This window comes from Nematolebias whitei, chromosome 14, assembly GCF_014905685.2.
Source record: "Nematolebias whitei isolate Nwh7 chromosome 14, NemWhi1, whole genome shotgun sequence".
In the NCBI taxonomy this organism is placed as follows: Eukaryota; Metazoa; Chordata; class Actinopteri; order Cyprinodontiformes; family Rivulidae; genus Nematolebias; species Nematolebias whitei.
In genome coordinates, this window is record NC_056511.1 from 15499912 (window position 1) to 15511974 (window position 12063).

General features: G+C 38.8%; 1 protein-coding gene across 1 annotated transcript; it reads left to right on the forward strand.

Moving 5' to 3' along the window:
* Nucleotides 1–278: 278 nt before the first annotated feature.
* Nucleotides 279–6704, forward strand: LOC119420844 (cytokine receptor common subunit gamma-like). Its single transcript, XM_037688269.1, has 7 exons — nucleotides 279–292; nucleotides 1986–2155; nucleotides 3613–3743; nucleotides 3838–3997; nucleotides 4080–4185; nucleotides 5069–5129; nucleotides 6531–6704. Exons 1-7 carry the CDS (start codon nucleotides 279–281, stop codon nucleotides 6702–6704), a joined length of 816 nt encoding a protein of 271 aa, XP_037544197.1.
* The last annotated feature ends 5359 nt before the right edge of the window (nucleotides 6705–12063 follow it).

A 12063-nucleotide genomic window follows, 5' to 3' on the forward strand; every position in this document is an offset into this window, starting at 1 on the left:
GGAGGCGATTGAGAATCGCCTCCACCTTACGGTTAAGCTCGTAGACCAGACGATTTAAAGTTCCCACAGCGAGGACCAGACCTTCACACTGACTCGGAAGCTTTTCCATGGCCGAAACTGCTGCCGATGTCTTTTTCAAAAGTCGATAAAACAGAGCCCCGCCAATGCCAAAAAGCAGAGTCCCTGCTATCATAAGTCCAAATATGTAAACGTCTTCAACATCCTCTTGAGACAGGACTGTAATGCACATCAATTGCCACACTCCCCACAAATCCATGATGTACCCCACAACGTGAGTCTCAGCTGGACACGTCGGTTCTCCAGGACCTTGTCGCTTTGATGAAAAAAATCTCATCAATAGAGTTGATTGCCCACGATACCAAATCCATAATCTTCTTAATTTAGGTTCAGGAGATGAGACCCAGGCGCTTCAGACAGACAGAGAGCAGAGCAGGAAGAAGGAAAAAACGGAGGAGGAGAAACAGAAGCTGCCACCTTGATCAGAGCCTGGGAGGAAAAATCCCCAATCTCTCTCAGGTTTCCTCTTCTACACAGAGTGTAGTTGACCTGTGTACTCCTGCCTCCACTCTTATGTTCCTCCCTCATTTGGAAAAAAAGTACTTACTATAACCATTTCCATTCTCTTAGCAAAATCTACCACCATCGGTCCTTCCTGGTTTATTTTCTTGACACCAAACCTACCCATCGCTTCTTCATCCCCTCTGTTTCCTTCACCAACATGTCCATTCAGGTCTGCTCTGATCACCACACTCTCCTCCCTGGGAATACTCACTGTCACTTCATCCAGATACTTCCAAAATTTATTTTTCTCCTCCACATCACATCCAACCTGTGGAGCATAACCACTGACAAAATTTAGCATTAGACCTTCTACTTCTACCTTCAGACACATCTCCCTATCTGACACTCTTTTCACCTCTACTATATTCTTTGCCAACTCCTCCTTCAGGACCACTCCTACTTAATTTCTCTTTCTATCCACACCATGGTAAAACAATCATCATGCCTCATCATACCTGATGATATTAACATGTTTTATTCAACTTTCAACATTTTCACTAATGTATAAACTGTACTTTTTTGGGAGGGGAGTGGGCAGTGGAGGACTGGTGTACTCTTCCTGTCCCGAAGTGCTCACATATGGTCAGAGCTCCCTGCTGCCCTCCAAGTTGCACTGAAAACAAACCACAGCCGCTGCTAATCCCGCTCTGGGTGACAAATCTCCCACGTGCCAACCTCCCATAACCTTTGCACCTAAAATCTAACTTAATGTGTTTGGAGCATCGTCATTATTGATTACGATAATTTCCTGGGGGATCAATAAAGTTCTTATCTTATCTTGTGACCCAACTCCTGGTTTTCAAGAGCGAGTGCTGCTATGGGATCGCGCACAGCCTGTTTGAATATCTCTGTGAGACTCGTGTTTCTGCTGCCTTAGCTCTTACAATTAAACAATAACAACACTAAAATATAACTATTTGTATGTCCTGGATTATAGCAAAGATGTGTGTTTCAGTTTAACTTTATTTTTTCCCTCAAAATCGTGAAGTTCTCTTTTTGAGAGAGTCAGTTTCAGGTGTGTTTATCATAAATATCTTTATATCTGTACATAAGTATCTGTACATTTTAAATCATTTTGAGATGTGGACAAATGTGAATGACAATAATTTTACCTTAGTCCATATCCATATCCAAGTACAGGGGTTTTATGTTTCAGCTTTACTTATAATAGGTTTTGTGAAAGTCAACATTTTCCTGTAAACTTTTGGAGGGGGTTCTGCAAAAGGAGCATGTTTTAAACGCTTGTGAAAATGTTGGCAATTATGAACCACCACTTATATATAAGGATTGATGATGATGATGATGATTATCCTTTATTTTTTTCTCTTAGATTGAACAATCATTGTACGTTTTCAAAAGAAAATATTTTCAAGTTGAAATCATAAAAACAATATTTTCTGCAGGTTTGAAGTAAATGAAGAAGAAAGAAAGTGTGACGACTACTTGTTCGAGAACAACACAGCCATTGGATGTAACCGGCCCTGCAACAAAGCAGATCGATTCTACACATTTAATACTGTTCTGAGACATGACAGCAAGATGTATTCAAAGAAACACGACCTTAAAATGAGAGGTACGGACATTTAATTTAACATTAAGCTACATTATTCTTAGTAGTGAACCTTTAATACAGGCCCCATTCTAAAAATGTTGTAAAAAGTGTAAATAAAAACTGAATGCAATGATACGATTAAAATTTATAAACTGATACAACACAAAGTTATAAAAGAAACAGTTTGAGGAGCTTTTACAACACATTATGTTAATTGGGAAGATGTCAGCCAGAGGACTTAAAAAGAAGATTTTGAAGAGGCTCAATCTATCAGAAGTAAAGAAGGGCAGAGATTCACCATGCAGACCACAAAAACTATGCATCTAAGACAGTGGAAAAAATTTAGGAGATTCAAACCAACTAAGTTCATGCTCAATAATCCAGGTACAAATCCAACAATGTTCAGTCAGGTCATCGAGATGGTTTATTTTTTTGTTGAGACGTTTCGTCCTTCATCCAAAGGACTTCTTCAGTCCGAGGAGCCACAAACAAACTGGAGTCCCACAAGCACCAACTCCCATAGTGGGAAAAAAAACCTGTTTGTTGGTGGTAAACTGTGTCCTCAGACTGAAGAAGTCCTTTGGATGAAGGATGAAACGTCTCAGCAAAAAAGAAACCATGCCAATGACCCAACTGAACATTGTTGTATTTGTACCTGGATTAATGAGCATGAACTTTGGGGTTTTGAACCATTTTAGGGGAGTTGATGGGGGAGAGGGTGGCCTCCAGAAACAATTTTATCACCAGCAAACTGTTTTTATTTTTCTACTATGGGAGTTAGTGCTTGTGGGACTCAGTTTGTTTGTGGCTCCTCAGACTGAAGAAGACCTCTGGATGAAGGCCGAAATATCTCAGCAAAAAAAGAAACCGTCCAGATTACCTGACTGAACATTGTTGGAAATTTAGAAGATGTTCCTAAAACAAAACATTGTGAGGACTGATTATCCCATCATCTACAGTTCAAAATATGTCTGTGCCCAAAGGACAAGGTAGAAAGTCAACATTGGATACCAGTGATCTTTGGGCCCGCAGGTGGAACTTCTTTGTCTGATTCTGTTTTGGACATCCTTGTACTGAAGTAGAGAGATCATCCAGCCATAAGCACAGTTCAAAATCTTGCCTCTCTGATGGTATAGGGGTGCGTTAGTGCCTATGGTGTGTACAGCTACAAAGCTATAGAGGGGATGTGTCTCAGTAGGAAACAGTTCTGTCCCAACACTTCTGATTTGTTGCTTTAACCAAAAAATGGTACAATTTCTTAAACAATTGGTTTCATCATAAAAAAAAATGTTTGTGAGATTTTCAAATCGTCACATTATTTTTTATTTGTATTATTAAACAGAACTTTCAAATTGTTCAGAACTGGGTTTGTAAGTAATGAGACTGATTTTAACAAATACCAACATATGCTAATCTCTACAAATTAAATGAAAGTTTAACATAATCACATTTTCTGTCATTTTTTGTGCTGTCACCAGTCAAGTTAAATCCACCAACTAAGGTGACTGTAAAAAATGGATCTGACTTCAACCTGTGGTTTTACTGGAACCAGACTGCAACGTGTGTGGAGAGGGAAGTTCGCTACAGAATAAACAACAACAAGTGGGAGGTAGGCTGCTGCTTTCTTCTGTTTTATACTGTCAAACTTTATTTTTAGTCAATTAATTCCTTCATCTTGTTTCAATTATCATTTTATTTTGCAGACCTCTAAAGCTACTGCTGACAGTTACTACATCAACTTCCCCTCCAGCAGCGCCAGATATGAGCTGCAGGTACGAAGTAAAATGGCTGAGATGTGTGGAGGCTCCATATTCTGGAGTGACTGGAGCGAGCCTGTGGTCTGGGGCTTCAATAAAAGCACAAGTAAGCTGCCAGCTGTTTGTTACAGTTTGTACATCTGCAGATAAATTATTGTACAACTAAATGCCCTCTTTTCCCTTCCCAGATACAAACATTTTAAAAGACTCGATATCCGTGTGGACGCCAGTGCTTTATGCAGTGGGGGCCATCACTCTGATCCTGCTGGTCCTGATGTTACTGCAGCATGAACGGTGAGTATCCCATCCTGCTTTAGTGCCTCTGTCTGTGTGAAATTTGGCTGCTGCTAAATATCTCATGAACCCCTGAGTGAATTTTAACAAAACTCTTGGAAAGTAATCATGATTGACATTTAGAGCTGATTAACATTTGATGATAATTTGACTCAAGATGGCCGCCACAGTTAAATGTCTTAGGAAAACACAAATATAGCTATAACTCATTCAGTTTCACAGATATTGGTCTCAAAATGTGTGATGGTAGCTAATGAAAAATATTTAGCTTGAAGTTTTTCATGCAAAGTGGTGTGGGGTAGGCATTTCTTTAAGGAATGCTAATTTTTATTATTATTACTCATTTATCATGAGTGACTTATATATATGTGACTTTTTTTTCCTTTCCTTTTTCAATCCTGCATATATTTTGCTTTTTTTTTTTTTATCCAACTGGACTGGTTTACATATTAACTTTTGTTAGCTAAAATGTAGCTTAAATAAAAGTAATGTTCACTAATAACCTGAATTTGTTTAAATTTATGAGAATCACTTTTCAGCAACTGAATTACACTATAAAACACTTTGTTAACATTAAGAGGTGGAATATATACTCAGATCTTTAAGCTGCTTCAGTTACATTTAGACCGTTATTGTCCCTCAGGGAGAAATTTGGTTAAAATGACACATGACAAGACCAGTTAATGCAGGCAACAATTTTCATGATGTTTTATCTTTATGTTGAGCATGTATCATATTTCAGTTCTATAATGAGCTATGAAGCAGGAACGTTAAACACCAAAAACATTATTGTGACTATTCAGAAATGAGCCATGCTCAGCTTTAGAGTTTAGGAGATGAAGCTCTTAAATGTCTTAAAAGTAAAAATGTTTCACTCATTCAGGTTCAGAATCATCCTCATCCCTGTGGTTCCCAAACCATCGCTGAACTCCCCAGACATAGAGGTTAGTACTGTCTAAAACCTTCCCACAAACTCAAATTTATGCTGATATCTAAAGATGCTGTCCGCTGCTTCACTTGTGTCCGTGCTATCATTTTAAACTGGAATTATTAAATACAGGACTTGCTGTGAATTTGACTGATCAGATTTGAGATTTCACTAAGATAATTAAAATTTATTTAAAGAGCATACAAATGTCTCTTTACTGAGATGGGATGAATAGGTCAGGCAAACCATGACCGACTGTACAAAATGCGTTGCGCCATGTGTGTCAGTTACTGAGGTGGACCAACAGCAGTGGCGGCTCATCAATAGGGGGTGCCAGGGCGCCGCCCCACCAACCAGACCACTCACCATATTACACTGAAGACTTAAAAATATTAAATAAAAATGAAATAATAAAATTGAAATATTTCAAAATGTATGTATGTTTTTTGTTGTGTAATATATATATTTTATAGTTAATGAAGAGTTAAGTTGTTTCTTTCAAAAACATTGATTGATGATGTATTTCCGCTCTGGGGTCGCAAGAATCTTAGCCCATAGACTCTCATTAAAAGTTGTACATGCACAGTTAGCTCCTCTTCATTACAAGAGATAGGAAAATTCTGGGCGCACCGCTCCAGCGCCCTGAGTACCAGCGCACTGTTTGGATCGTGCTTCCGGTCCCGCCATCCCAGTACAGATTATTTTTTTTATTGTTTTGGTCCTGGAACAGATCATGCAGTGACACTCACAACCAGGCTATGTATGAAATATTATTTAGCTGTCAGACAGCAGCATATTTAAAAGAGGCGCAGCATTAATCTTGATCGGGCAGATAGTTAGGAGACCCACCGCTTCATTCGGCGCTGGGTTGTTTATGCCAACCAGGGTCCTGTGTAGAAAGGAGAGAAGACTGGAGGCGACAGTGAGGCGATGTGGAAAATTCTAACGGCCGTCATCATTAATGTACCTTATTGAAATTGTATTTACACGTAGCTGTCAGATCTTTTAAAAGAGGCGCAGCATTAATTTTGATCAGGCAGATAGTTGGGAGACCCACCGCTGCATTCAGCGCTGGGTTCATTGATGCCGGCCGAGGTCCTGTGTAGAAAAGTGAGGACTGGAGTGGACCACCACCTCAAGCGACGTGGAAAATTCTAACGGCAGTCATCATTAATGTGCCTTATTTACTGTGTTTACACAGCAAGGAATGAGTTAATAAAGAGTGCAGACGTGAGCATGAGTGAGCGAACCGATGAGTCTGTGATGTGTGTGTGTGTGTGTGTGTGGAATGTCTTGAACATATTTGGTATATGTCTATTTTGGAGTTATATCCCCGGTGGAATTTCCACCAGCCGCCACTGACCAACAGATTGATACTGGTTTTCTTTGTTTTCCCTTTTTGAAGGATTGGTTTCAGTTCTCCAAAGGCCTGATGAAAGAAGGCTTCAAAGCCAACTACAACGAGCAGGCCTGCCAGGTGCGTGAGTACACCTATGTCTCACGGTCCGACAGCAACAGCTCCGACGGCTCAGACCTCACCGTCAACACAGATCAAACCGATTGCTCCGTCTTCATCGCTGGGAATGAATAGGAGGATCCGTAAACAGCTTTTATTCCTCTCCAATCTCATCAAAAGATGAATGGCAGTTGTTTGTTTAAACGCATTCAAGTTTGGGTTCATGTATGTTAAATAATTCAGACTTTTTGTGGATGGACTTTTTTTTTTTTCATTCAACCTTTATTTAAACAGATAAATCACATTGAGCCTCGAAGACTCATTTACAGGTGAGACCTGTTTGGACAGACAAAAACAGTGGTTAACTGGACACATGTAGGAGTAGGAGGCAAAAAAAAATTCCTATCAGACTTTTTTTTTCCTGCCTGAGAAAAAAAGCCCTCTAATATTAAAACAACACCTCGCACAAACAAGCACATAGTAACGTAGACATTCTGCAAATGGAGGAGACGAGATCGGTCAGCAATGTTCATAGATGCTCTCAAGGTCACTGTAAGAGTTCTGATAAGGATGGAATAATCAGTCAATGTCCTCCGGTGAGATCCATAAACATTCTCGAGGTATGTCGAGGAATGGCCAAGAATAACATCTTTGAGAATCCAACAGTCCTGAAATGATGACGCAAAGTTTATTCAGCTGGTTCCATCTGGTTATCAGTTGGAAATTCCTCGATGGTAGGGGGAGGGGGGGCAGAGCGTCAGATCACATGTTCTCCAGGTAAATTCAGATAAGATGGTCTTCAAGGCCAGCCAAGGGAGCCAACTTCAGATAAACACACAGTTGTTTTGGGGACAGGCAGAACTTAATGACATCTACCTTTAGTCTGTGTTGGTCCACTCGGTTCCGAAATGTCCAAAATACATAGCCACACCGATGGAACGTGACTGAGTAAAATCCCCAAGATCTGATCCATTCAGCCCAAAGCATTTGAGTCTGGGTACTCGAGACACGAACCAAGCCATCATAAAAGCAAGCAGCGTGATCGGGTCCAAATTTGCTGCCAACGACTTCCTTGATTGTAGACAAAACCAGCCACCAGCCAAATCCAAAAAGCAGGAACCAGTTATTGTAAATCCAATTAAATGTGCGTCGTTAAAATCCACAGATGGCAGCAGAGATAGACACATCATCAATTCTTCCAGTCGATGAGATATCCAGCTGCGTGCGTTCCAACAGGGCAAATCAACTCGCCTAAAGCCTGTCTTCTCTTTGAAGAAATGTTGTAAATTGAGTTGAGGGGCCAACTGATCAAAACAAGTCGATAATTATGGTTCGGGGGATATGCAAGAGAGCTCACAAGCAGTTTCACAGACAGACAGAGCGCAAAGCAAAGCAGAGAGGGAGGGGAGAAGCATCCATCTCGGCGAGAGGAAGTGGTGAAGTGCAAGGATCAAAAAGGCACAATGTCAAAGTTACAGCTGAAATCTGGAAAACAGGGTGAAAGCAAAAGCTTAAATTAGTAAATATACTGGGCTACATTATCTACTTTTTAAACTGATATTTAGCAATTTTTAAAGCGTGATCAAATGCATCGAGGGACTGTCCTGTTAGTTATTTGCCTCAGACAACCCCTCAGTATCAATGTTACTCAGCCCTCTGCTGTCATCTTATTGTAGGACTAACAGCAGAAAAGGCAGCAGAAGGTGAACATTTAAATACCAATACAATTATTTGATTCTAAACTTTTTGGTGGCCTTATGTAATGTTATATTTTTCTTTTAAATTATCAGGAAAATTGCCCAGTTGAACACAAATGGTAGCTCCTCCAGCAGTCGTCAAACGTTTTGGTTCTTCAAAATAAGAGACTTCGTGATGAGTTCGGCAAACAACAGCAACCCAGGAAAAAAAAAACATTTAATTTTATTTCAGCACGTCAAATCAACATTATACAAAAGGAAATAATCAAGAATGTTAAATTTGATTGTGTTGTTAAATTGCGTGGGGCTTTTGTTTTCATTTTTATTTTTTACTTTTGTTGTTTTGTAGTTTGGTTTTGGAAAAGGGTTCTTTTTTAAATTCTTGTATTTTTTTCTAAATATTGTTCTACAGACTACATAAAAAGACTGAAAGTAAAGAAAAAAATGCTGGTTGGTCTAAATTTGCGAGTTTTCTTTTGACATGTTAATAATTGTACTGTTTAAATAAAATAAGCAACGACATGCAATTTATTCACTTGTGTATTTAAATGTAAATGTGGTTGGCTGTGAATGATTAGTACAGACAGCAGCAATAGTTTATGTTATATTTTATGAGGCAGAATTCCATCACTGTTATGCTGGCCAGATTTTATTCTTGTACTTGTACTTTTGGGGGGGGGGGGGGGGGGTTGCCAGGACTCCATTAATTGACTTATCAGCATTTGATAAAGCAGCTTAAGGAGAAGCTGACAAACAAACAGCATGTGTTGGCAGTGAAATGTTACACTCCATCATATTGAGCATGGGAGTTCCTCAGGGATGTGTGCATAGTCCTCTGTTCTTTACCCTTTAAACACATGGCTGTGCTGCCAAATTCAGAACAAATAAGTTTGCAGAGGACAACAATAGTGGTACTGACTCACTGATAATGTATTTTAGTCACTACAACTAACTACCAACTGCTCTTTGCAATAAATTTCAATGAGTCACTTTAAGAACAATGTAACATCTTACTGCACACAGTCTTTTAGGCCTTATCCTCACAGAAACATAGTTTTCCCAAAAACAACAGTTTTATTTGTCTTTAAAAAAAAAAAAATCCTTTTAAACACAGCACAATTGCTGCTGTATTCATTTGTACCCATCTGCTCACCACGGACTCATTCAGTCTGCTGTTGTTACACCGTATTGTTTTGCATTAGCGTTTAGCATATATCTTCTGGTGTGCCGTTTGGCGTTCATTTGGATGTATATCTTAGATCCTTATATACTGTTTCTATTTACATTTTTGCTATTGTTGGGTGTAATTGGGACCCTGTGTACATAATTTTGTTCCATCTCCTGTACCACATGTGATGAGAACAACAATGAAATTGAACTTGATTTCTAGAAATGTCTCCAAGTATTGAAAATGACATAAAATACTATAATACATGGCAGGCCTGTTGTGTGGCACTGTAAAGCTACAAAATTTTTACACCAAAACAAGAAACAATGTGTGGAGCAGGAGCTTAAACCTTGCACGCTGAGCACTAAATGTGAACACAACACAAAGAGGACAAACTCAGGTCAAAGGATAGATTTGAGTGATGGCTAAGACGTTGTTTTCCAACGGTTGCAATTTGGCTGTCTACAGAAAAAATGCAAAGTTGTTGTCTAGCAGGTGGAAAGTAGCAAATAACATTTACTTGTATAATGTAACTGAGTATAAATTTTGCGTACTTTGTGCCGCTTAAAGTAATTATTACAATCTATAGATTTACTTTTACTTGATAATGTTTTGTTCCAATTGTTTAACTAATAAATTTGAAATTGTTACACAATAAAATAACCTAATACAACAACAAACCGTGTCTGCATTATATATGGCCATTACAGAACATCATCTAACCCTATTACAGTGTCAGTGAAAATAAAAGATTAAACACACACACAATAGCTTAACCAACATGTGAACTTCAGAATATAAAACTGAACATAGTAAACAAAAATGTCTGTAAGAAACAGGACTCTCACTCTGTCCTCTGCATCCTCTGTCCTCACTCCTCTCTAACTGCATCTGTTCTTTGTCTTTTTCCTGGCAGCTGCATTTCTAACATCCTTCTACCAATACAGTATACCCACTGTCCCTCCTCTGCAAATGGTCAAACCATCTCAGTATGGCCTCTCTAACTTTATCTCCCAGCCATTCAATCTGTGCTGTACCTGTAAATGACCCCACAATGCTCCTCAACATAGCTTTTGATTTAGGCTTTTATTTAATTTTTCCTTTATTGGCGGGACTTTTATTTTGATATACTTCCTGTAACTTTACGTGCATCCTGTAAATGTAAGTAGCTGGATTACAGCAAAATAGGCAGGGAAAATGGTTAATGAGGAAGAAGCTCTGGGTTAAAAGGCTTTACAGACTTTTTATTAAGTGCTCAGCTGGAATGGGAATAAGTACTGATGACCAGATGAAGCTTCATGAAGCCACAAAGATTTCATTAAAAGTGGTTCAAAAAATGTTAATTTGTCAATGATTCATGTGCACACAACATTTGCATTTTTTTAAATAAACACATCAGTACAATTTAATTCATTAGATGTGGGCCCGTGAATATGAATACTGGGGTCATTGTGACTTTATTCATTTTTTATTTTTTTTAAGGACAAGTATTTTTTTTTTTTTGATACTGAGCTTGGACTCAATTGATTTCTCTTTGAAATTGTTCTCCACATGTCTGCTGTCAAACTCTCTGCAGGAACTTTCTGGACCTCGGCTTTGGCCTTCTTCTCTTTGTGCTTTTTGGCCTTAACCATAGCCTTAATAACCTAAAGGAAAGAAAGAAAATAATGATTTTTAAATTTTAATTTTATGCCCTGTTGCTCTTATGATTTTTTTCCTGATGGTTAAGGAAACAATTAAAGCAACATCTTGAAACATCAATACACTTCACCATTGTCTGGTTGAGGTTTGTACCTCTGATGAACTCATTGCGGATCTTATCCATCCTTGTTACTCCTAAGGAGAACCTCAACAGCTCCAACTCTGCAGCTTCTATTCCTTTTCCCTGTCTTTTTGATAATGCAATACAAAACAATGCAATTTATTTTTATTTTAGCACTTTAAAAAAAAGTCCGTTGACTAAAGTGCTGTAAACTGATATAAAAATAAAATGAAACAGAAAAAAACATAAAAGCAAGCATAAATAAACAATCAAATCAATAAAAACAGGGGAAAAATTATAGTGATTTGGTAAAATCATTGAAATAAACAATAAAACAAAAAAGTAAAAGCTTAAAAACCTTAAGCTGAGTTAAACACCAAAGAGAAAAACTGTTTTAAGAGAAGAGTTGCAAACAAGGAAGTGAGTCAGTCAGTCTAATGTGCAAAGGCAGCCCATGTACATGTAAAAAGTTCAGCGACATCTATGTTTTGATCTCTGTTATTTATACCAGGAGTTGATTCACAGAGTCTTGCTTTTCCAATCTTAGTGGCATATAAAGTTGGCGGTCATCAGCATTAAAATGTAAAGCAATACCATATCTCCAGAGAATAGATCCAAGGGGAAGTAAATTAAAGAAAATAAGAAGGGGGCCAATTATAGAGCCCTGAGGGATTCCACCCTCCGCTCCTTACTGGTTGAGGGCCCCAGGTGGTTGCCCACCTTTGCCTATATGGTAGATCCACGTCCATCATTGCACCTTCTAGTGGATTGCATCACTCCCTCCAATCACCTGGTTGTCGCTCTGCGCTGCCATGGACAAGCAAAAAAAAGTGTGTGTGTGTGTGTGGGGGGGGGGGGGGGGGGGGG